At 39.0% G+C, this 27,026-nt stretch overlaps 1 protein-coding gene across 1 annotated transcript; it reads right to left on the bottom strand.

The window, feature by feature from the left end:
* Positions 1-617: 617 nt before the first annotated feature.
* Positions 618-27,026, bottom strand: gtf3c1 (general transcription factor IIIC subunit 1). Its single transcript, XM_032564009.1, has 40 exons — positions 26,515-27,026; positions 25,522-25,734; positions 25,018-25,194; positions 24,047-24,190; positions 22,813-22,909; positions 22,610-22,733; positions 21,568-21,750; positions 20,651-20,766; positions 20,046-20,098; positions 19,608-19,957; positions 19,427-19,495; positions 17,989-18,122; positions 17,812-17,900; positions 17,581-17,734; positions 16,600-16,703; positions 16,228-16,358; positions 15,314-15,613; positions 15,053-15,198; positions 13,748-13,845; positions 13,544-13,640; positions 12,985-13,168; positions 12,772-12,868; positions 11,217-11,349; positions 11,043-11,130; positions 10,867-10,928; positions 10,643-10,751; positions 9,667-9,809; positions 9,402-9,544; positions 9,238-9,322; positions 9,043-9,155; positions 8,623-8,682; positions 8,363-8,456; positions 7,504-7,676; positions 6,208-6,771; positions 5,808-5,947; positions 5,481-5,585; positions 5,117-5,406; positions 3,013-3,758; positions 2,741-2,927; positions 618-1,070 (listed from the first exon to the last, which is right to left on the bottom strand). Exons 1-40 carry the CDS (start codon positions 26,733-26,735, stop codon positions 861-863), a joined length of 6,726 nt encoding a protein of 2,241 aa, XP_032419900.1. The 5' UTR covers positions 26,736-27,026; the 3' UTR covers positions 618-860.

Here is a 27,026-nt window from a genome sequence, read left to right as displayed (position 1 = left end):
CTGCAATTGTGAAATTAAGCTGTTGTTTTTTTTTACTTTGGCAGAATATAGATAAATATTTGAGCACATTGCCACGGAAACGCAGCTAGTGACACAAAGCTAAAAGAAAGGAAGTAGGATACTAGGAAAGAAGGAAGAAAAACGCAGAAATAAAAGGGCAAATTGGAAGAAGGATGGACAAAAAAAGGAAAGAGGAGTCAAAAGAGAAAGCAGGGAACATACAGTACAGACCAAAGGTTTGGACACACCTTTTAATTCAATGAGTTTCCTTTATTTTCATGACTATTGACATTGTAGATTCACACTGAAGGCATCAAAACTATGAATAACACATGTGGAAATATGCACTAAACAAAAAAGTGTAAAACAACTGAAAATAGCCCTTATATTCTAGTTTCTTCAAAGTAGCAACCTTTTGCTGTGATTACTGCTTTGCACACACTCTGCATTTTCTTGATGAGCTTCAAGAGGTAGTCACCTGAAATGGTTTTCACTTCATAGGTCAACCTGCCCTGTCAGGTTAATAAGTGGGATTTCTTGCCTTATAAATAGTCATGAAAATAAAGAAAACCCATTGAATTAGAAGGTGTGTCCAAACTTTTGGTCTGTACTGTATCTTTAGAAAAAAACTGTTTTATTTAGACTTTTAAACATACAGATTAAGCACTGAGAGAATATTAATACAACTAAATGAATACAACTAAACAAAATGCTGGCTTTTAACCATATCTTTACAGAGGGAAAAAACATTCGCAGAAATTACGTTTTACAACTTCTTACTCAAGACAAAAGAGCAAACTTTAAACAAAATAATCCTGACAGTCCTCCTGGGCTGTGCGAGCCGAGGAGGCCCAGCAGCTTCATAGCAGATTGTCGTTCCAGTGTCGCTCGTTGGGCAGCACCCTGCAGAGCTGCAGGCAGCAGCTGATGGTGGGCTCATAAAACACGGCGTCCGGTTCCTCCAACGACACAGTGCTCCCCCTGCTGGCCGGCGCAGAACCGCTGAACAGCGAAGGTTTAGGGTCTTTAACTAATGTTCTCTTCGTTACGCACCCCAATTCTATAAGAGCCTGATGGGAAAACAGAGAACCAGATCTTAGCTGTCAAAAATTAGAGGCTGTCAGTGGTGCACGTTTAATTCAATTCTTGCCAAATAAAATAACTTTAGTTTTAATTACAGGGTAATTCTTCTCCTCTTTTGCCATGTTCAACTTCAGACGTTGATGCATTTTCTTTTGTTTCTTCATGTGATAAACTAATACAAACTTATAAAGTGGAAGGAAACTGTAACATGGTATGTTTTATAAAACAATAATAATATTTTTTTTTTTTTTAAAAAGGTGAAAGGTGCATCCAGCCTCTCAGTCAGTCAGTAGTGTGTGAGGCCAACATTTGCTTCAGGTGCAGCTATTAGTCAGTCTGAGCAGTTACCAGTTTTGCTTTAATTATCTTAAAATCAGATTAGATGGAAAACATCTGTTTAAATCAAATATACTGATTACCCTCAATTTTATAGATGTCAGCCACACCTTAAGCTGCAAACAAACTGTTTTCTGTCCACTTGCATAACTAATGACTTGTGTTACTTTTAACAGCTCCAGTTTTATGAGTCATACGTCCTGATAAGGAGTTGTTTTTCCCGAGATTCTGCAGCTCCAGATGCAAGACCTGGAACCACACTATCTCTGCCTGGGTTGTCCTGACCAGCGCAGAAATGGCCACACATAATATTCCAGACAAACAGCAGAGTCGTGCCATGATATCATTATATAGATCATAGTCAGTTAATTACTATAAGCTTCAATACCTGCTGACCAACTGTTACGACAAACTTTGCTTTATTTCAATCAATCAGTCAATTTTAACTATAAAGAGCCCTTCATAAGAAAGGGTATTTCCTAACTTTGTTTGAACCCTCACAGTCTGCCAGTACAAATACCAGAGTTGTGAAGTAAACTGAAGCTGGTGGGATACTCCCTTTTGTTCCCCTCTTTGCAAGAGCATTTTCATTTTTTTCCTCACTTCCCTTTGACTCGCCAGGGGAGTCACTGCTCATATTCTTTGCTTCATTTCTTAATAAAATTATAATTAAAAAATGCATTTTGTTTCGTTCTTGGTTGACCTTAGGTAAGACCTATTTATTTCCTTAACACCAACATATTGTAATAAAAGAATGAGTACAATCCCACATTGTAAAAAAAGACCAACTATAATCCCACACTGCTCCTGTAACAAGTGATTTTCCCCACTGGGATTAATAAAGAACTATTCTATTCTAGAAACCTTTTAGGAAACCATCCATTGTTACAGTAGCACAGTTTGGTCTCGTGTGTCAACCTCTTATTTTTAGACCAACAGCAGTTTAATATTTAAACTGTAAAATGAACTCCTTGATTTTTTAAAACTATCATTTCAGAGTCACAATGGGCATTTTTTTGAACGTCATTAGACAAAAAGGTTGAATTTGTCCAAAATGTCAGACCTGACGTTTTGTAATGATCTAATTTCACTTTCATTTACTTTATTAAGTTTATTTGTGATGTACAAAAACTAGAAATCAAAATGTAAATGACAAAACCCCCCCTAAAAAAAGCTATTTTCTCAGCATGCATCTTCTCCTCAGCGAACGCAGTGCAAAGCTCCTTCTCCTGCAGGAACCAGGACAACCAAACTGCAACCGACATCATTTCCAGCTGAGAACGTAAAACCTGCTGCCTGTCGCAAGCGAACTTCCGTTTACCTGCACGATGTCCAGCACCGCCACAGGCTGCAGGGCGTCTTTGTAATGTTCCAGCAGCGTCTGCTGAGTGAGGCCCGGCTGAGACATGATGTGGTACAGAACCGCCTCCAGGATTGCCTTACACACCGGCCGGTTCACCTTTCCGTCGATGAAGCGCCACGGCCGGCTGATGAAGCTCAAATTCTCCCTGCGTGAGACGAGATCGGCGGTAGAACAAAGTGAATAACGGGATCTGGGAAGAGTGGCTAAAGCTCGCTGCAGGGGAAACTCACTCGGTATCGACTGATGGTGATTCTACAGCCTCTTCCACTTTTTCACTACTTAACCTGCATTTTCGGATCCTCCTTGGTCTGTCTTGCTCTTGCTCAGTTTCCATCTTCTCCTCTCCTTCTTGTCTCGATGCTTCTTTCCCCGTTTCTAAAATCAGCGTTTTATCTCTGCTTCCATCATCTGTCCAGTCTCTCTGTTGTTCAGCTTCACTGGGTTTCCCAGGTCCATCATCTTCATTCAGTTTCCCAGTTCCATCATCTTCATTCGGTTTCCCAGTTCCATCATCTTCATTGGGTTTTCCAGTTCCATCATCTTCACTGGATTTCACAGTTCCATCATCTTCATTGGGTTTTCCAGTTCCATCATCTTCATTCGGTTTTCCAGTTCCATCATCTTCATTCGGTTTCCCAGTTCCATCATCTTCACTGGGTTTCCCGGTTGCATCGTTTTCACTGGGTTTCCCAGGTCCATCAGCCCCGGTCTCTCTGTCCGTTTGCTTCCCTTTGTCTGATGCGTGTTTTTTCGCAGGCGGTCCCTCGGCCTCCAGCTGCATCGCTTTAATGCACCTCTTGCGTGCGAAGGGGAAGTTGTACTGACTCGTCAGGTGGGGACGCCTCTTGGTGTTCACGTGAGACTGAGACATTTGCTTGCAGTTTACGGTCAGGAGCCACGGGTCGGCGTGGTCCATGAGGACCCAGCGGACGCTCAGGCTCCCGACTCGGACCACCTGGCCTTCTTCCTGCAGATCCTGAAGCAGAAAATCGTCTATCAGAAACATCTACTTTGCCCTAGAGGATCCCAGGTTTTTACAACTTCCCATCCACAAAAATCACACCAGCTGCATTTCCAGTACAAATGTGTGCAAATCTTTGTTGATATTCTGTTAATGTAAAAAAAATAATAATAATATTTTTTTTTGCTATTGCGGTTTGTCCATTAAATAAGAAATTCAATTAAAATCACATGTGAATAAGCTAGCTCATGCAATAAGTCACTGAAAATCACAGCAGCAACGGATGTGAACTGTTATATAAGTTATATTCATAATTCAGCCAATCAGAGGAGACACTGGCGTCTGTAGCTTCAGACACCTACGTATGTAAGGACCAAAAAATAAAAAAATAAATAAACAGTCACACACACACACGTGCCATTCTCTCATTCACAAGTTACAATCAGTGTATCTGTTAGATTTCTCTTTTAACCTCTTTTCTTTTTAAGCCAGTCCACGCAGCATGTTGACATTTTTCCCAAACAACAGGCTGGAGAAAAGCGTTGTCCCAAGTATGAGGACAAGCTCTTCGTACTTGGGAGCGGCTACGTATGAGGCGTTTTGGGGAAATTGTAGGTGGCCATTTTACGAAAGACCTATGTATTCAATAGGTTGGAATGACACAACTTTTTATGAACTATGTGATGATGTGAGAATTCAGCTGCACGTTGTCTGAAAAACCAAAACCAAACATCATCCTTCTACTACTTCCTGTCCTTTTTTTTGTTGTCTCCGCCAGTAGTAACATCCGGCTGCTGATCATATGACTCGTGTGATGCAAAAAAAGTGTTTCCATTGCAGTTTTGCGAAATACATCTATTTGGATATGGCCAAAAAAACAAACAAAAAAACCTACCTCATTGTAGTGCAAAAACTTTTTATCAAAAAACATTTTTTCAAAATTGCCGTGTTGTTATTTATGGTATTTATTTCGTACTTTCGATTTGTGCAATTTTATGGTTAATGGAAACGCAGCTAGTGACAAAAACTTCCAGCCACTGCGGCCCATAAGCCAAATATGGGCAGCATAATTTGCTGCATAAACAAAAATAGATTACCGTTATTCATGCAGTAACTTTAGAAAAATAGAAAAAAGGACCAAAAAAAAGTTACTTCCATGCTTTAAAATAAGATTAAACCTAATTACTCAGTTTCCCAGCAAAGTCGCACTTTTTAATGTAAACGCTGTAGTGTCTGATCAGAAAATATTTGTATATGATTTTATTTCCACATATCTCAGTGCATCTCTATTCTATTTGCGCCACTTTCATTAGCTTGTGAAGCAAAAGTGAAAGGTTAGCAGCTAATAGACAACACTAGCTCTGCACGTTTACCTTCAGGTACTGCTGCAGGCTCCTCGTGCGTCCAGACTGCGCCTCCTGCAGGTGGAGATGAGAGACGTGGAGGTCCCGTTCATCCAACCCCTTTTCACCGGCTTCGTCTAAACTCCTCCTGAGCCGAGCGCACGCCTCAATGTCCTGAGCGCTGTACCGTCTGTCCTGAACCAAGCGCTCGTCACACTGCTCTGCAGTGGGCGGAGAGTAGGACGGCGACAGGGTGATGCGGGTGAGGATAGGGGGCAGCAGCGAGGGGCCGGATTTAGTCAACTCCAAGGGCGGAGCAGCTAGGAACGACAACAAAAAGTTTTATTTTACAGCTCGGAAAACTTGTGCATGTTTTGAATCCTGTGATACCTACTCTGTTCACTAAAGACGTGGTGAGCTGGAGCGTCTCGCAGGCTGAGCTTCAGGATGCACGACTCCACCACAATGTTGTCGTTCATGTTAAGATTGCGCAATTTAACTAAAACAAAAAAAAAAGATGCATTTATTGAAGTTGAAGTTTTTGCCCTCAGTGTTTTCAAAGAACAAAACAGCCACAATATGTTCAACTGTTGCATAAGAAAAAAAGCACGTTTTTTAAAAAAAACACAAAAACCCTCCACCATCAATAGAATGACAATCTTCATTGAACACAGCGGAAATAAAAGTGACAAGTAAAAATAATGATAACAAAAAGTTTTACCAATCCCTGGAGAGCAGTAGCCCCTCATCAACAAGTAGTTGGTGTGTGACGCTTGGTGAGCGCTCACTTGAAGCTTTTTTCTTCCATCACACTCATCCTCATCGTCATCGTCGTCGTCATCTTCTTCCATAGCCGCCATGCTGGAAATCAATAAGACGTATTTTTTAATCTTTTGCTTTTTCTTAATTTTGGCCGCGCAACTTTAAGAGCGCCAAATTACAGGGCTATTTAAGACCCACAAAACCCAGTTTGTGGGTCTTAAATAAACAAAATGGGTTTATTTAAGACAACCTATTTCTGATTCGTCTTTCTCAAAATAAACTTCTTTCAAAACTTTGAAAAGAAAGAAGAATAAAAAGTTCTTTGATCAGACACTGGTTTCATTCAAACAGGAACTCACCTCTTGACCACCTCATTGTCCACCAGGCTGCTGTCCACCACTACGATTTGCTTGGGGATGGACACGTGGACGCTCAGCCGTCCCAGAGTCATCAGGCTGAGGGAGACCAAGCAGGCGCCCCCTGGAGAGCTCAGAGGGAACTGCAGCATATCTGATAGGTCCGGAGCATCCGGCGACTCATCCGTCTGCTCTCTGCTCGAGGAAGCATCATCATCTCCAGATGGATCTTTCTGTTCATCTGATTGGATCTTCTCCTCTGTGTTCTCAAGTTTCTCTTCTGATTCCCGGGATTTCTCCTCTCCCCGCGTTACACTTTGGTTGTTGTCTACTTTGTCTGTGGATTGGGCTCCAGCTGTTTGTATCTGTGGTTCCGTTTCGGAGCCGTGTTTGGCCTTTTTTGACGTTTTCCTGTCGCACACGTCCTCGCCGGTTTGTGACCTGTTTTCAGGTTCGTGATAGAAAGTGGTGGCAGGCCTGTTGACACCTGGCCCTCTGGTTATTAAATTCCTCATGAAGCAGAAGGAGTCGGTGCAAAGGGAAAACGGAAAGCGCCACGCGAAATGCCTGCCAGACAATAAAACACACTCAAATTATTTGTTTGAGCTGTTAACTTCCATCAAACACTGGATATCAATTTTTCTAATTAATTTCAGGTCACCCTTAAATATATGTTTAAGGTAGGGATGCACTGACGGTAAAATTGGGGCCGCTAGAAACAACCGATAACCAAAAAACACAAATACATATATATAAGCATATATTTTGTCACATGCACAACCTACTCGAAAAGAAATATTAATATCGGGAATCGGAGCATTTTTACTTATCAGATCGATTCCAATATGTAACAAAAAAAACAACAAAAAAAACCCCCAGCAACATTGGCCGTTATTGTTAATGTCAATATATAGAGCATCTCTAACTGAAATGTAAACGGCACTTTAGGCAAACTTGACTCTGTTTATCAAAAACTTATAACACAAAACAGAAAAGCGGCATCAATGTTGAGCACGACTCCAGCCAACGAAGCAGCTGTATGCATAACTCATTAAAAAAAAGGGTTCAAATTTTATCTGAGACTTATGAGATGGCAGAAATAATACAGAGCTTTGTGTTCTCAAATCTGATTATTAAGAGTGGGAGGTTTGTACCGGCACAGTTTTTGCAAACGGCTATATTCTGTTATTTATTTATACATGCCTAATAGCAGAAAACATGAATTTTTAATTGTGTTTTCATGTTTAAACCTGAATTTTAACACATGTAAATCAATCTACAGGAAATAAGAACGCTGACCTGTAGTAGGTCTGGGACATCTGGAAGGACATGGGCAGCATGGGCAGGCCTCGGTTCTTCTTGGGCTCCAGCGTCTTACTGATGCGACGGCGATTGAACATACGCCTCTTCTTGCACTGGACGAACACTCGACAGAGCAGCTCCTGGTTATACTTACTGTATGTGTGGAAAGTCTAAAACATAAAAAATAAAACTTCATTTGGCAGAAATTTAAGAATTCATAATTTTGTGTTATGAATTTGGTCACGAGACTCAATCAAAAATATTTTAAAGGGGCAGTATGACGTATTTTCCAGGCATACAGTGCCATTTTGCAGCACAATGAAGTAAATGTTAACATCGGCAGTGATGAGATGTTGCATCAAATATGACTTAAAACTACATTTTCCTTCATAATTTAACACCTTGAAATTGGGCCTCTGTCTCTTTAAAAACTCCTGCTCTTTCTGAAACTCCACCTTCAGGAAGTCATCACAACATGGCTCCTCTATTAACCCTTTAAAAACATTTTTACCAGGGTTGTACTGAGAAGTAACTCAGTTTCCACAAATATTTTGCACAGCTGAGTGGTTGCCACGGGAGATCAAAGGATTTCTCAAACATGCATGAAAGAATCAAAGCAACATGCCAGGTATGTTTTTGATGAAGGAATAACATTAGAACATAATGCAATGTAAAGCTCAAATAGTCCATATTACATGATAATGCTCCTTTTTTGTTGTAAAATGACGACAGAAGACCAGCAGATGCAAGTCTGAAGATAAAATTCACAATAAATGAACACCTTGCAACAAGAAGAGCTTAAATAATGTCCTATTGCATTTTACATTTATTCAAACTAAATGGCATGTTTTGTCACCTGAAATGATCTGAAAGACTTCATCTGACCATTGGTCATAGACATAGAGCTCTGGATCAGATTGTGTAAGACGATAGCATGGATGTCTTCTTTGCTGTGAGGAATGAACACAAACAAACTATGATAGGCACCAAAACCAAAAACACATTCAATCAAGTTTAATTGTATAGCACAATTCCGTGCTTTACATCTTGAAAACATAAAAAACATCAAAGAAACCTAATAGAGTCAAAAGTTGTGAAATCCATAAAAATCCTTACCAGTTGATGATGTCTTTGGATGGGACATATTTTCTACAGTCTATCGCAGAAACTTTAAATCTGCAGACGAAACATTATGCATATGGTAACCTTGATCTGTTTTAAAGATAAACACACAAAAATCATCTGTTCTAGTGGTGGCCAAACGTTTTGCCTTGGGGTCAAAAAATTTACTCAAAGGTGGACAAATTTGTTTCTTGCATTTTTTTTTTTACTGTTAGTTTTACCTGCTCAGCAATAAACTTAAAAAATTGAAATCGGCATATCATTAAAGATCCAAACCATAAAAATGGGCTTTGAACTGCTGCCTTATTAAAAGAAAAAGCAAATTTTCTCCATTCTTGCCCGAACAAAACTCATTTTGAAGGACTACAAATGGCCCCTGCACCACACTTTGTACACCCTGTGGTCTATTCTTACCGTGCGAAGATCTGCTCTTGAGATTCGGGTATGACCAGGTTGCGATCACACATGACGGTGCTGAACTTCTGCCTCAGCAGCCGCACGTACTCCGAGAAGACTTTGGCGCAGTCCTAAAACACAACGAGCAAGTGTGAATCCACATTCCCGACCGTCAACATGAAACGGGAAGAAAACAGAAACAGATTAACGCACGTCTGCCTGATCGGGGTCAGCAGGTTTGTTCTTCTCCAGCAGCCTCATCAAAGCTTTGTCCTGATGCACCTCAGCCAAACAGATCCTGAGACGAATAGCTCATTAAAACGCCTTGAGGGATTTAATTGAAAAAGTTCAGTCTAACATGTGCTCTCTAGCCCCACCTGTAGTTCAGAAGTGTTTGAGGATTTTTCAGGATGTATCTCGTGCGACGTCCAACAGCGACAGACGTTTTGTCTTTTGATATGTCAAACTCTGCGTGGAGGAGATCTCTTACGACGCAGTAAGGCACAAACGGTCTTTTTATCTGACAAACAAAAAAGAAAGAAAAGCGTCGTTCAGGAGGTTGATTATAGAAAAAGAAAGCAGTAAAAAAAAAAAAAAAAAAACGTCAAAAAAGGCTGATGTCTAACCGATGTGTATTTGTACCTTGCTGTTGAGCAGGTGTGATGCCACGGAGCAGAGCATCATGACCGAGTCCTCCTGAACGGACCAGTAGACTCGGTGTCTGGTCATTCTCTTCAGAGCCTGGTGGTCAGTCGCGTCATGGGCTCGAGTGCGTTTTTTAGGTTCTGTGCAACAAACGCACACACAATAGTGGAATTTCAGGTATTTACTTTTTGTTCCTTTTTTTTAGGGCTTCAGTATCCTCAATTTAAAATTTAAGACGGCTAAAGGTATAAAAAAAATCTATTGAATTTGCTTGCATAGTAACCTATGTTCAGTCCATTGAATATGAAATAAGATAGATTAAATTAGAACATATGTAACGCCGAGTCTCGCTTGTTAAATTAAAAGTATCTTTAGCAAACAACAACCTTTAAGCAGCTATTAAACATACTTTTAATTAAGCCCACGATTTTTGTTTTTAAAGGGGAGGTATTATGCATTTCCAGGCACATAACGCCATTTTATAGTGCGATCAAGTAACTGTTACCTTCAGTTGTTATAAAAAAAAAAAAAAGCTACATATCAAATATGATGTAGAAGAATTTGAATTTGTAATTTAACAACTTTAAATTGGGCCCCTGTCTCTTTAAAAACTCCTGCTCTTTCTGAAACGCCGCCCTCAGGAAGTCACCAAAACATGGCTCCTCTGTTAACCCTTCAACGTTTTTACCAGCGTTTCACTGAGAAGTGGCTCCTATAATGAGCTCAGCCGATGTGGAGTTCCACTGAAGGAACAAATACAAAAATGTATAACATTACTAAATAAAAAGAAAAGCATTTTAAACTTTTAAGGTCTGGATATTAAATGATTTAATTCAACAGATCTTGTGAATTTTTACAAACCCTCCAGAAGAAAATCCATGTAATTTTACTATAACAAAATTACACCTTTCAAATCTTAAACACAAAATTTTAAGCACATCTGAACCTTGTTTTATGGTAAACAACACAATACCTTTTTTCTTCCTGCGTGGGGCCTTAACCACTTCTGTTTTCTTCCTCTTCCTCGTCCGTCCCTTCCCTCCAACCACCAGCTTGTTTCTTAGAACCGACTCTATCCCAATCTGTTTACAGAGAAATCAATCATATTTTTAATCAGTAAGTGGATATAAAAACCATTGATTTTGTAGTTACGGCAAGTGAATATTAGAAGAACCGGAAGCTGACACGCAGTCGTACCTCAACATTTTCTGCGATCAGAGGCTTCTTGTTGGTCAAATAACAAGGTGCGAGGCCTTTTCCTGTCATTACAAACGTGATGTTAAATTCAGGAACAACATGACGCTACGGCAGCTTCACAAGAACTCACCAGGCTTTGATACAAGTGACGGAGAAAAGCCCTTCAACAAACTCACCGGCTTGAAGAGTCATCCTGAGGGAATTTCTACTCAGCAGGCTCTTCAGCCTCAGTTTGGAATCTGGTCCCTCTGAAATAGTTGGCCTCTAGAAAATATAACAACATCAGTTAATAAAAGTCTTACTTCTACATACTGTTGCAATTTTAGACTGTAGTCCGATGTTTATGGTACCGGCTTAGAGGCGAGAAGGTGACATGTCCACAGCCAGTTGCGTTTCAGATGACTGAAGAGTTCAGAGTCCAGACCTGCTGCTCCTCTGCCGTCTCCCGGTATGGAGCCGTCGTCACACACTTCATAGCTACCTCTGAGGGACCAAACATGGGAGAAATGAAGGGTGTTAATTATTACAGCTGATTTAATTCACAATCTAAAAAACTTAACTACAAACAGATGCAAGTTTCTATGTAACGTTACGTCATTTTATCTGTTATTGAGAGTGCGATACAGCAGCCGCACTGAGGCCAAAACGAAGAGCCTCTGGAGATTCCATAAAACAGCCGAGATGATTATTGGTGGCGACCTGCGCTTCCTGAAGGCCCTGTGCAGCCTCGCTGCAGCAACAAGATACACACCACTCAAAACAACACCTCCCACCCTAAACCTCATTAATCTGCTCCCATAGCTACACAAACACAAGGACAAACAAGCTGAGAGACGGCTCATTTCCAAACACTGAATTCAAGCACATACAAAGTTCTTTACCAAGCAAAGAACTGTCCAAACTGTTATAATAAACCACCGAGGTGGAGGGTCATAATTTAGAATCTAACTGAAAAGGTATAGGGGCAGTATAACTTTGAGTTGTTATAAAAAATACTATACATAGATATCAAATTTGATTTTATAATACTAAATTGGGCCTCTATCTCTTTAAGAACTCCTGCTCTTTCTGAAACTCCGCATTCAGGAAATCATCAAAACATGGCTCCTCTATTAACACTTTAACAAAATTTTTTACCAGTGTTGCTCTGAGAAGTAGCTCCTATAATGAGCTCAGCAGATGCTCAGTTTCACCAGCTGTTTGCTAATTGCTGCTGGCTAGTCTGAAGGAGCTGAGTGGAGGACTGCTGTTGTGGAAATTTTTCTTCAAAAAAGAGTGAGGGAAAACTGCTTCAAGACCCAAAGAACCAGGAGGAGAATATATTCTTAGTTGGTATTTATTCAAAGGGGTGTCAAACTCCAGTCCTCAGGGGCAACTTTTAGATGTGCCTCTGCTGCACCACATCTGAATAGAATAATTAGGTCATTAAGGCTCTGGAGAACTGATCTACACAAGGAGGAGGTCATTAAGCCATTTCATTCCAGTGTTTTGTACCAGTGGTACATCTAAAAACTGCAGGACAGCGGCCCTTGAGGACTGGAGTTTGACACCTGTGCTACAGCGTTCGAAGTCTCTGCTCACTGATCGCAGTCAGGAGAAAGAGCCTGGAGAGGAACACAGCTTACAGTTTTAAAGGGAGGGTTTCATTCCATTCACATAGTTTGATAATCTACTTGTTTACAGAACAGACAGCAAACACACATATCTTCTTTCACTAGAGGAGCCATGAGAGATAAAGAAACAACTCAATGACTTCATTGTAATGATATGCGTTTTTTTTTTCTTTTTGCCTTATTAAACACTTTCGATTTAGAAGTGTTTACAAAAAGACTTCTACAAAAATAAGTAATTTTTTTCTAAACAGTTATTTTTTTCTAATATATGAAGAATTTATATTCTGCTTACTTTAGCAGGTAACTCATCCCAGCAATCGTGTTGTGGTCGTGCACAAAAGGAGGCGCCGAATCATCGTCCGGGTCGTTTCTCTTGCTACGAACCACCCCTTCAAAAGAAAAAAAAAAACCTAGAAATGAGTCAGATCTTCAAATAACAACAACTGTTTTACTTAACATTGTTTTAGGCAACAAATTAGCATTTTGTGTTGGTGTATCCATGTACCCAGTGGCGTATTGAGGCAGACACACATCAGGTCAAACCAGAAGCTCTCCACGTCCTCGGCGGTGTTGAACGTGTACTGGCGCCTCTCGAAAGGTGAATCAGGCGGCTCCTGCACCAGCCAGTAGTGAGGCTCCGAAGTGGTTGTGTCGACGATGGAGGCGTTGCGCTTCAGATAAACAAACACCTGGATGAGAGTAAAACGAATGACAGCGAAGAACAAAATTCATCAAATTCTGTCTTTGACGCCATCTATCTTATTAAGAAATGTTGAAAACTAGACTGATATGTAGCATTCTAATTTAAATGTCACGTTTTCATTAGTTGTAAGCAGAAAATCATCCCAATTAGCAGGAAAAAAAAAAGGCTCTGTAGCATCAATCTGTGTGTAATTAATCTGTATAATGTGTTTCACTTAACGATAAAGTTCCTTAAATTACAGAAAACACTGTTAGAATATTAAGAATATCATTTTTAATAGTATTTTAATGTATTGAATGGGTCAGTACATAAATGAAGCTAATGTTTTTATTTTAATTACATCTATGAGATCCCTCAGTACCTGGTCTTTGTCTTTGAATCTCTCAACTACACCGAACTGCACCAAACCCATGTAGGCCAACTTCTGCAGGTTCTCATGAAAGATGAAAATGTATTTCCTGGGAAAAAACAAAAGGCAGTAATTGCTGCTCTGCAGGCAAGGCCACGGTTTCTGACAGGAAATTAAATTCAAAGGTAAAGAAAAAGAAAAAGAAATGAAAATCACCTTTTGTAAAGAAGCTGTCTTTTCATTCTAGCGGGCAGCGCTCTGACGAGATAGTGCTGCTTCACTGAGTCACTGAGGTAATCCTCTAGCTCATCCACCTGTGGACGCCCAAGAATAAGCAGAAAATCGTTGCTTGTGAAGTGCGAGGTGTGCAGTAATTGTGCATTAATGCCTTTCTGTCTTGTCCTCATCAACTTCAAACGTAAAAGAAAAAAAAAGAAGCATGTTTTAAATGTCTAACCATGAGGAAATAAAGTGGATTTTGTGAAACATCCAACTTCATAGTCCTGTCGTGTCTATGAAGTATGTCTTTCACATTTGATGCTGAATAGTGCATGTATATTCGGATCAAATGTGTGGAATTCACATTGTTGTGTTAGTTTTGTTTTGGTTGCTTTTTTTAAAAAAAATTTCTATTTTAAAAATCAACCGGGAATGAAATTTCAATGTTCTATGAAAGACTCCCAAAATTATTAGCTGAATTAATTGCAAAGCAGGAAAAGTCATCAGTTTTAGGAATCAGGACAGAGACGTTTTGTTGGTGCCGACAGCATAAGGTAGTGCAAGATTAAATACTATGGATTACAGATCCACTTTTTTTTACTTCCAACACTGACATCTGAGGTTTAGTAAGATATATGCAGATTTTTTTTCTTTTTATACACAGAAATACTGAATTACAGATTTATTCGATAACTCTGCACTAGTACAGCTCACTTAAATACACCAAAAGCTTCCCAAGCTTGGTCAAACATGTAAAAACAACTTTAATTTGTTCAGTCAGTGCAATTAGAACTATAAAAGCCATTGTAAAATAAAGAAAGAAAGAAACTGAAGCTGGGTAAAACAATAGGTTGACTACTTTGGTCAAACATGTAAAAAAAAAAATTCCAACAAACCTTTCAAATGGTCCACAAAATGCAATTAGGAATTCTAAATATAATGTAAAATAAATAATACAGCTTGTCGTCTCTCAGAGGACAAAGCATCGAATTAGACTGAGTAGATCTGCCCCTATTTATCAGGCATTGTCAGATTATAAGAAGGGTGTGACTGATGTAATGCCAAAGAAAATTTCTAATTCTGACTGAGAACAACATAAAAAAAAGTCTTTTTCTTATCTCTTGAGATAATCTAATTTCCTAATTTTCTCATTTCATTTCCTAATCTAAATCTGCAGTGATTATTATCATGACCATCAGCAATTTTTGATTTAATTTCAACCGAAAAGAATTCAGCTCACCACAGGGGCTTTACTGGAGCATCACATGTTCCTTTAACATCTGCATAAAACTTTGCTCTTACCTTGTAATTGATTTGAACGATCTGCACAAAAACAGAGAGAGGCAAGCACAGGAGGAGACTGCGAACCATCGCCCAGCCGCTGGTAAAGCCTTTGTGTAGAGCAACAGGAGGGATAAATCTCCTCCATGAGTCTTCATCAGCATATACTGTCAGAAAGACACAAGAAATATAAATGTTTCTTTAATGGCCTTTAGTGATAAGTAACTTTACACAGAAATACCTGTAGTTTTTTTAGCGCTTTACACGATGACACACTCTTACCTTTCATGTCTGCGTCAGACTGATCCAGTTTAGACTGATCACCCTGCAGCCCGTCTTCATCACCTAATCCCTCATCTATTGGAGGCGGGTTAGAGGTTTCGTCCTGCTTTGCTTGGGATTCTGGGAGCCCGGTGCCAGGATCGGAGCTGGACGGTTCCGCCGGACTCTGACTGGCAGAGAGAGCCTCGGTGGGGTTATCCCGCAGCGGGTGGCCGTACATGAGGTACCAGAGGAAACTGTGAATGACACGCAGACGAATCATCTTGGGCTGGAAGCCCAACGTTCTGCCCAATCCGGGAACTGTAAAAGTCAAAAGAGAAGAAATACGGTTGGAAAATAAGTTAACCTCACAAAAAGTCCTAAAACGGTTTTATTTCCGTTTTATTTTTTGCTTTTGGTTATTTCATTTTAGATATTTCAAATATCTTCCAGTTCCACTGTTAAGTATTCTTTAGAAAATTCAAGTCTGTTGGCCTCTGAGAGAACAAACTTGCATTATTATTCCATTATCAATACATTACTGGAAAATGGTCCCAAAAAAAAAAAACAACATTATCGTTTATAGTCGGTTTTTCGATTTAAATAAAAGTATGAATGATTTTATTCATTTTTGTTTGAAATTATTTTTTAAAATACCACGAAACTGTGTTGTATCTACTTAATGTCATAGTGTGACAATCTCCTACCAGCACATGTTTAGCACCCTAACACAGATATTCAAACTACTAACTAGAAAATGAATAAAACCTCAAGGGATGAAGTACAAATATGCACATCTTTGCTTACAAAACTGGTTTGACAAAAACTGAAATCCCAATGAGTCATTACGAATGGTTATTAAGAATGTATATTAATAAAAGATCTTTAAACCACAGTGATGTCTGTATACTTCATTAAAAGTAATCACAGAGAACCTGGCGTGGGCTTAAAGCTCGCGTCTTCGTCAGATCCTAACATCTTGTTTCTTGAGACACTCTTCTGTGCTTTTGATGTGGTTGCCTTTTCTGATTTGAGCTGCTCTCCTTTTTCTTCAGCAACCTGCAGACTGAGGAACAGGCAATAAAAGACTAAATGAACATAAGACATAAAAAAAAAAACAATCAGAAACTTAACATAGCGTAAGCTGGTATGTTTCAAAGTTGTGGTTGCTGTGGGGGTCACAGAAGGTTGGAGGGAAGATGGGGAAAAATTGCAAAACTAAAAAAGAAAAACTCCTTTCTGTCCTACAACGATGCAGAACTTTTTACTGGACCTCAGTAGAAATGCCACATCTTGTTGGTGCTTACCGTCCAGCTGCATGGGAGCTGGAGATTCTGAACCGGATCTGTTCGATGAGCTGACCGACTCTCCCATCACTCGGCTGAATGGATGGATGAGCAATTATGTCCACCTACATGTGCGAAAGAAAAAGGGAGAAAGAAATCACAAAAACATTATAACCAGAGTTAATAGTTTGGGGTTTTTCATTATAGTTTAGTGTTATTTCAATGTGACTTTTTGTTTGTCTAATTCGGTTAGTTTTAATTAGTTATTAGAGTGCTTGCTAGTTCATATCAGTTAAATATTGTTTAGTTTTAGTTTAGTTTTTAATTGTTACAGTAGTAGTTTTACATTTTTTTCATATTTTGGGCCATTTTTCGGTGCAGAATTCAAAAAGGTCTAAGTATTTTATTGTGATTATGTGAATGTCGATTGGGTAATAAACACTCAACAAAAGAAACCATTTTCAAAAGCAAAAGAAATCAATTATTGTTGAACAACTGATGCTGATGTTTTCTCCCAAATTTTGCTGTCGCCATTTTGTGGACTAGAGAATAGAGCAGCCAGGAATACTGAGTGATGTAATTTGGTGACAGTTGACATAAACTGCTTGTGTGTCAGTCTGAAAGGCTGATAAAAAGATTCATCAACACAAAAACAAAGGACATTATATCTATAATTTCAGTATGTTTTAGTTGGTTTGATAAACACAATACAGTTTCAGATAGCTATAGTTTTCACCCATTAATTACCACTTTTATTTATTTCAGTTAGCAAAAATGTTTTTCTCAATTTCAGTTTTTGCTATTTCGTTAATATTAATACATTCATTAATTAATATTAGCTGTAATAACTTTGGTGACTTCTTCATGATAGCTTGTGAATAAATCTAGCTAAAGGAAAGGACAAATCCAGCTGTGCCAGCATGTGGTTCTCCTAGCATAAATTCAAGTATGGCTCCATTCAAATACAGGCCATTTCCCACCCATGGAGTGGAGTTTGGGTACCTTCTTAGTGACCCCGTCCTGTATGACAGTGGTGGTGTAAAGCTTCAGCAGGCCTTCCCTGGACAGACTGTGGACAAGCCGCAAAACAGTCTTCTTGCAACACTTTGAGCTGACGCCGTCCTTCTTTTCTGCATCATTGATGATTTTCTGCAGCCTGCAAACAAACAACCATGTTGAGATTTCCTCTCAAGAGTTCACTTCACTTCACAAAGCAACGAAAACAAAACTGACGGGAAGAAGCCCTCTATGATCTTGAAGCTCTGAATTGCTTCGACAATCATGTTCTTCCTCTTCAGCAGGCGGTACGTCTCATGAGATCTCTGGAGGAAGAAGAGGGGAGGAAGAAGCTGTCAACTTTTCACCTTTTCATGAGGAAAAGGCAAACGGATAACAACAAGGCGTCATCACCTGCTTCTGGAAGACGCCATCAATCTCAACGATCTCGGCGCTCGCCGGGTTATCAGATGGATGCACAGCCTCGCTCTGAGACAAAGAGCTGGCAGGAGTTGAGTTGGGTTGTTCCTCTTCTTCCACTGGAGGTTCTTTTGATGCAAGAAAAGAAATCCAAAACACACACGAAGAAAAATGTTAGCAAAAAAAAAACGACAAACCAAAACAAACAAAAATAAAAACTGTAGATAAAACGCTTTTAAGGCAAACTATATTCGACTTAAAGTTTACATTTCAGAAAAATGAGAAAGAAGAGAAGCGGTTTTCAGTTTGAGCTGAAGACACAAACATTTTTTTTTTTTTGCAGAATGGTTTGAAACTTGCAAACAATGAGTTGGGTACACCAAATACGCCTGTATATTTTTTCTATTTCTTAAAACTAAGAATATTTTTTATCTTGACAACGTCTAAAAAGATATTTTAAAAGGACAACAAATTGGTGCAATTTCCACAAATGCAATGGTACCTTTTACCATTCCAACAAACCAGCTATATTTTCATTAACATTTTGGTCTCTACTGAAATCTTCTGAATATCCAATACTTCACACTTCTGAGTCATATGGATCAAAGGAGCTAAAGAAAATTGTGCAAAACTATGTAAAAACAAGAGTTGTATAGGTATATTTTAAATATATCTAAACAATTTTTCTTAACATATCTTTAATGGTTATATAAAAAGATTTTCCTATATTGTTATTGATAGAATCTAGAATAAGTTTAATACAACATAAAACATATGGAATGAGTTTAAGCCGTTGAACCTGTTTTTGTGAACATTTATCAGCAAAAAGTCAGAGTTCAGCATTAATTTGGTCTGACCCAACAGTGATGCATGCCATAAAATCAATCTGTGATTCTCACTGATTGCAAAGCTTCATGTTTTTCTAGCTTTGTCTCAGATTAACCCCACATAACATAGTCAAACTCTAAAAACTTAAACAGGAGGCTCCTTAGAAATTATTTGATTGCTGGTGTGCTTTATGTAACCATAGCCTATTTAAAAAATGGGTTCTTTAGTCTGTTCAAGCAAAACGTTACTACAAAACCAGAAGAATTAAGCTAGTTTTGTAGTAAAATTTGCTACAAAAATGTTACGCTATAATGGTAGCAAAACATGAAGACATCTGTAAGGTTTGCATCATCAGACAGTTTCTATATGTTTTTGGGGTTGCTTGATTTCTTATCTGAGCTGTTCGGTTTCCATTTCAGAAAAAGTAGGATGACATAAGTTAGGTTTTTGTTCCTAACATTTATATAAAGATGTAATTTATCAGAAAATGTTACCCTAAAAGATAAAAAAAACTGTACAAAATCCTTCAGAGAGGGCCACAGATGGCTGCAGATCCGCACTTTGGACAAAGTTTAGTTACTAAGGTCTATTTCTGTCAAACTACCTGGAGCAGGAATGGATACGGAGTCGGGTGTTGTAGCGTTGTTGGATCCACTGCAGGACGGGCTCTCACCTGAGAAATGACAGGAATGTAAAAAAAAAAAAACCAGAGATAAACATTTTAAACACACCACCAAGCTGATAATTCATGAGATGTCAAAAGTTATGATCAATTAGATTCTCACTCTCAGCTTGAGCAGACTGTGTGACGGGAGCGTCGGGTTCCGTCTGCTTTCTTGTCACACACTCTTCCTCCTCTGTCCTCTTTGCTCCAGATTTTTCATCTGCTTCATCACTCTTTCTGTCCAGCTCTTCATCCTCAGTGTGATCGACACAAACCTGCTGGTGCTCCTCTTGGCCTTTGTTTCGACTTCCGCCTGCTTTCTTACCCTTCTGGGCTTTGGGAGTTTTGCGGCTTTTGCTCGGGGTGGACGATGTCTTGGTGTCCGACTTGTGCGACGCTGAAGAGGACAGCAGCTTGTTCCTTTCCTGCTCTTTAGCAAACAGCTGGAGTTGATCGCTGGCGCTCGCGCACCTGTGGAGAGGAACGAGTACAACTGAAGTGAGGAGCTGCAGACGAAGGAATGTAAAAAATCGGAAAATAGTCAATCGTTTATACGGACTTGTGGCTGATAAATTTCGTGGTCCTCTGCCGACCCTCGTCCTCCATAAAACTCTGTAGGATGGAAAAAAATCCGATATAAAAGAATGACCCAGGAACAGACGGAAACTACAAAACAAAATGTAACCATATAATTATGAAATATCTTAATTACCGGTACTACTTTTCTTTTATAAAAAATAGGCCTGGGGCCTTAACATGTTCCTTTTGCTAAATTAACTACAGAGATTTTAACATGTTAAAAATATGCAAATAATCACACTTTTTAAAAAAGTTTTTAAACAGACAAATCAAACTGGAACCTTCATATTCACGTGTTTCCTGTACAAATCTGACGCACAAGCGACAACTGTAAACAGCGATGGACAAAAAAAACGCTTGTTTTGACCCACTGAGCTTGTTTTTTGGGCCAAAACAAGCTCCCAAAGCCCCTAGCGGGTTCCAAGCAAAAGCTGCAGAAAAACCCAACAGGATTATGTCAGACTTTCTGTTAACTGGTGGTTAACAGAAACTAGGTTTCTAGGTTTCTAGGTTTGACTGAAAGAGAACAGGTTTTGCTCTTAACGTGAACGCAGACTTTAGGGTGAAATAAACAGCTAAATTTACCTTAATAACACCGTCTCTGTCCATCTTTCGACAGATCATGCGAGATTCCAGCTGACCAACGTTCATTCTTAATCCAACTTCTCTCTGAGGGACTCCCTTTGGACCAGAAGACGATACTGAGTAGGGGGGGAAAAAGACAAGAGAAGAAATTACTTGGCTTCACATTTTAGGATTAAGGAGAAACATGTAGAAGAAGTTGAAACTGTACAATATTAAGATAAATTTGTGACTGAACATAAGTAGGTGTCCAAGTACAGATTTGTAATTGTTGAGAAGGGATGATGCACACTTCAAACATTCATTTTAAAGCAAAGTTTTCTCACTATCTAAAAAGAAATCAGAATAAACATTGTGTGTTTTAGGTCAGTTATGATTATGAAAATGATTTTTACTTGCCAAATGCCACAATAAGAGAAGATATTTTCAATCAAGTTTGTCAAAATTAGAAGGTTGAACTTCAGCATTTGGTAGAATTACACTTTAAATTATATGTCTTTTGGGTCAAATGCTGTGGGTCACCTTCCAGGAGTTTCTGGAATTTTGGCCCATTTCTCCAAACAGAACTGGTGTAACTAAATCAGGCCATCTTGGTTTTCCAAAACTGTTTAAATAAAAAAGAAAATAGTGTATATACGTTTGTGAATTTTATGAAATAAATAAAAAATAATAATCCTTCTCTCATTATTCTAGTATACTGTAAAAGTTTATAATTTTGTCAAATGTAGGATAAAATAAGGAAAATTTAATGACAGAAAGTGAGGAATAAGCCGCTCGTCTTTTTAAAACACTATTTTAAGATCTGCTTTTACTCTTGGCCTTTGTATTTCTTGTAATATTTCACTTCTTGCAGTTTATGAATGGCTTAAAAATGATGGGTTTACTTTGCGATTTCGCATTATTAAATTAATCTAACTTACTGATGTGGTAGGCCTGCGACATGACATCCCTCTCCATGATTCGTCCCTCAGATGGGAGGACTCTTCCTCCTCCTTCAGTGTAGTCGTCATCATCCTCATCGTCGTCGTCGTCGTCAAAATCTGCAGGAGTTTTTTTTCCATACGGCTTCAAGAGTTTTATGCAGCGAATAAGGACTTTACTGCCTGGAGCAGAGGCAGAAAAGCATAATCACTCATCAGGCGCTAAACCAAAAACTTCCACTATAAAAGCTGTTAAAATTCAGATAAAGGATTTTTACACTTTTGGCTCCATTTGTGACTGAATTATCTTTTAAAAGTAGAAAAAAGGGAAGGAAGAAACACTTTGAATCAGAAAATATTCACCCAAACCAACAACAAGAAATACTTTTGTTTATATCAGATGTTTGGTTTTGAGTTTAGCCTCATATGCGAGTGTTATCAGCTGAGGCCTAACAGACTGATAGGAAAGTCTCTAATGTTTATATTGTGGTTGGAGCTGAAATGATGAATCAAATTAATCGTGATGAATCGAATATTGAATAATCCAAGTTCACCCTTGTCTCTAATGGGGTCGGGAGGGTCGCTGGTGCCTATCTATTGAATAAATCATCAACTAATTTAGTAATTGATTAATTGCTAACTGGACTACACACACTATAAAAAAAGGACATTTGCTGGACCCTCCTCCCCCAATATATTCACAGTCTTAAACACGACAAAACTGTACAAAATAAATTTTGCATTTAAAATAAAAATGCATATTTGTCAACTATGTTTTAACGAAAACACCAGTGGGATAGTTTTAGCTTCACCTGCAATAAAATGTTTATTTTACTATTCAACAAAAGGAACTGAGTTATTTGTTTCCTGCATATTGTAATGTATTTCTAATATTAAAAAACACAAGCTTACGTGGCAAAATGAAAAATCTGTTGAATGCAAATGTTTTCAACCGATTAACCAATTAATCTTCAGATTAAAACAATTACTAAAATAATCCCTCATTGTGGTGGTGCTCACGCATGAAATAAACCCCGTCTACCGTTTTTATTGGTGCAATGTTCAGCACTGGGATCCAAGTCTTCCAAAGCGTACTGACAAAACTCCACCAGCTTGCTGTATCGGAGGTTTTTGAACAGACGCTTCATAGTCCTGTCGTTCAAATTCTGAAAGAAGAAAACAGGGGAGCATAACGGCGCAGCGAACGAGAAGAAGCGTGAGCAGTCACACACTCAAGACGCTCACCAGGTGCTCTTTGAGATTGTCCACAGTGGTGAAGTGGTCAGACTGCTGCAGCAGAAAGTCAGACACGTGCTCCATTAGGATGTCGTATTTGTTCCGCCTGACGGAGCAGAAAGAAGAGAGAGGATTTATTTGGGAGGTGAACCACAACAAGAGGATAAAAGGAGACAGGATCACAACACAACTTATTTTCAAAAAATATATATTTTCTTTGAGACTTTTTCTTCTTTTTTTTTAAGTGGAATTTCTAAATTTATTTTGATATTTTTTTTGCTTTTGGGAAGCATGAAAAATAATTGTAGAAATTGATTTTTTTTTAAAACATAAATACTGACAACTTTTTCTGCTATTCTATCTTTGTTCAGTTGGTTTATTAATCAAGATTACATACTTTAATTCTAAATAGTCATAGCTGCTCCTGTGTTTTAAGCTTCCAGAAGCTTAAAGTATTGACCACTCCTGGTCTATACTAATATTGACTGTATCAAATATATAAATGTATTGACAGGGGTTCTTAAATCGGCAGCTTAAAACTCACACGCGTTAGCCCACCCACGGTGGATTCTAACCTTATAGACAAAAGTTTTTTATAAAAATATTTTTATATAAAAACCTTTTATGGATAAGGGGAGTGTTTTTGTGGCATTTAAACTGAATTCAAAGTTCCAAAAATCCTGAAGCAAGGAATAAAATCTTCAAAGGGCTCCCTTTTATAACGGCCAGTTACTTAAAAACCAAAACAATTGATGATTGCACAAAAACATAAGAGTAGAATGTCTTATTAATATAAAATCTGTGTTTAAAGAAAAACCTTAAACAAAAAATGCAAATATTTTTTCCAAGCCAGACGTTAAAGACTGCATAAGTTATCATGAAGTCAGACAAAACAAAGCAAGCAATACATTTTGAATACTTAGTAATGACACCGTTTCCATTTTTTGGGAAGCAGGAATCACCTACATGGAATGGCTATTTTTACAAAACCCGAAAATGACCATTGTGCTGTTTATGACGTAAACTGCAAAGACAGTATTTACAAATAAATAAATCAGAATACTGATGTTTGATGCTGCTAAGAATAGTTATTACATCCCTGTTTAGTTGACTTAGCAGTGATACCTGTACAGTCTTCTGCTGGTATTTTGTTATATCAAAACTGAAACTTTTGGGCACTAAAGTTTGAGAATTTATAAGAGTTGACTGAATGTGCTGAGAAACAAAACCGAACCAAACAGACCTGTTAACATGGAAGCGCTTCAGCAGGAGCAGAATGGAGTGCTGCTGCTGTCCTGTCTTCAGCCGTCTGACGTAAGACTGCATGGTGATCAGTTCATGCTTGACAAGACACTTCCTCAAGTAGTGCATTTTTCGAGCATCTATCCTGCTCAGAATCAACAGCTTGTGTCAGTGTGGACATTAAAATAACAATCAGCTGCGTTTCCATCAACCATAAAATTGCGCAAATTGTAATTAGAAAAATACATTTGCTTAAGGCAAGCGCGGCAATTTCGAATAAATTTTTCTGATTAAAGGTTTTCCCCGCTAGGATGAGGTGGGGGGGGGGTTTTCAGCATTTTCGAAAGAGATGTATTTTGCAAAACTGGGATGAAAACACTTTATTCGCATAACATGAGTCACGTGATCGATAGCTGGATGTTGCTAATGACGAAAACAGCGAAGAAGAGGACAGGACGTGATAGGAGGATGATGCTTTGTTTTTTGTTTCCTTGCAGACAATCTGCAGCTGAATGCAGCAGAGCTCTCACAGCATCACACAGTTCATAAAAAGCTGTGTGTCATTCCAACGTGTTGAATCCATAGCTCCTTAGTAAAACGACTGACTACAATTTCCCCAAAACGCCACATATGTAGCCGCTCCCAAGTATAAGGGGCTTGTCGTTCCAACGTCTGAATAAGACGCCAACGTCTCCTCTGATTGGCTGAATTATGAATCCCAAGTGTAAAGGGCTTGTCATGGCTGAATTATAAATATATATCATGTAACTGTTAACATCCGTCGCTGCCATAATGTTTAATAACTCCTCGTGTGGACAAACGTATTCATTTTATTTCTTAATGAAAACACCGCAATTGTGAAATGACCTTCTTTCGACATTAGTAGAAAACAAAGATTTGCGCACATTTGTAATGGAAACGCAGCTACTGTAACAACAGACTGAAGCAAAGGACATCTCGCGGGTCTCCTACTTGAACAGACTCCCATGCAGATCGCTCTGCAGCTCTCCTTGCCAACGGCCACGGCCAACTCTCTCAAGCACGCAGTACGAGTCGTTGCTGATTTTTGTCTCGGGATCGTTGTCGCTTCCGATCAGAGTTCGGAAGCGCAGAGCCTGGGAAGCCACGACCACGAGCTTTCGTCCATATCTAGAGGGCAAAATAAGAGAAATGCATTCAGCTTTAAGTGAATACATTCCAATTTGACCAAAGTTTTAGTGCAAAACAGGTTGAAAGCTCATTGGTAAACAGTTATTGATGTAAGGAAGCCCAGGCAAGTTTATTGAATCATTGACTGTGCAGGAACCCCCTCTGAGCAAGCATGTGGTAACAGTGAAAAGGAACCTCTCCGCTTTAACAAAAAGAGACCTCCAGCTGAACCAGGCTCGATATGAGCAGCCACATTCCCTGACAATTTTCTCTGCCTTAGGGTATGTTCCTCACCATCATCATGAATTACTATTAAAACACACCGACCTTTCCTGAGCCTCCTCTAGATTAACCAGCGGAGCGAAGGACTTGGAGCGGATTTGCTTTGTGGCGTTCTTCCTCTCTTTAAAGAAGACACACGAGCCTTGTATTCCATCCTGATTCTCGGGAATGACATGAAGAGGATAAACGTCTCTTCTGTCATGAGAGAATTTCTGTTCCTGTGTTTCACAGCCCGTCTCTGGGTCGATGTCCTTAAACCTAAAACAAACACAAAAAAAAAACAAGATATCAAAGGGAAAACCATTTCAATGTTCATGTTAGACTTAAACCTTTAAATAATAAAACATGTAAAGAAAACCACAAAACACCATGTGTTTCCATGTAGTGGAAGGTGATGGTGATGACATCATTTTTTAGGGATGCATTTTACTGCATAAACTGATTTGCAGGTAGGTGGAACTAATACATTTTTAGCAAGAAAATGTGTCATGTTGAAGGTTTTGTCTTGAAATATTGGAATCATCCTGCAATTTATACATTCATAAACCAAATACTCACACAAGTGTAATCATACATATAAATATGCATCTAACCTAAGTGTTATTCCAGTCTCTAACAAGCTGTAGAAACTGACTGAAAAGTCAGGTTCTTCAATAGATAATACAGGTTCTACCTTTTCCAGTTCTGCCCACGTCTAATTTAAGTAGCTCAACTGAAAAAACTTGATTATAGTACAGACTCCATATATGTTTTCTTTTTCGGTGGGTGTTGTGCAAAACTTATATGGGAAAAACAGGCTTCATGTTTGGTTTAAGTTAAAGCTATGCGACATTTGATAAAGATATCTGTTACAAAATACTACCCCTAAATCGAGGAAGAGGTTCAATTTTAAATTTCATTGCGCTTTCTTGGACCATGACAAAGTGGTGATATTTGAACTCTGTTTGGTTTTGTACGAGTTAAACAGAGAAAATGTAAAAAATAAATAAAAAGTTCAGTTTTGAATAAACTGGTAAACAGGGAGGGTCGCGCGAGCACCTATCAAACAGCTGGATGTCCTCTCTCTCCTCGGGCAGCTCGTGGAAGCTCAGGTCGGCGTTGTTAACGAGAGACCTCCAGATGAAACTCTTGGTGCAGTCGTCTAGCTTCAACGGAAACTTTGGCTTTCTGTCCTCCAGACGTATCCAAAGAGACGGGAGGGTTATTCCGTCCAGTCCCTCCAAAGCCACTTCATCCACAACGACGCTGAGCGCATCCATAGCTGAGCTAGCCCTGCATGCTACTAGCCGCCACGCTAGCGAACCGAATCTTTGAACACATACGGTTCACTTCCGTTTGACTCAGCTTCTTATTTCTTGCTGTTTATCAAGAAAACAATAACTTTTTTAGTATGCTTGACAATACGCTACCGCAACTATAGCAACCAGAGTACTGACTCCAACTAGTTCATGTTTGTGTACGTCATACTTCAACTTTGACCTTACGTCGTGCGTATGTATGAATAAACCTCTCCTCAAGGCGGCGCCCAAAGACACTTTTTTAAAAAGCAG

Source organism: Xiphophorus hellerii, chromosome 5 (assembly GCF_003331165.1).
Source record: "Xiphophorus hellerii strain 12219 chromosome 5, Xiphophorus_hellerii-4.1, whole genome shotgun sequence".
In the NCBI taxonomy this organism is placed as follows: Eukaryota; Metazoa; Chordata; class Actinopteri; order Cyprinodontiformes; family Poeciliidae; genus Xiphophorus; species Xiphophorus hellerii.
The sequence above is the reverse complement of the archived record's forward strand: the minus strand, read 5'-3'. Positions and strand labels throughout refer to the sequence as shown.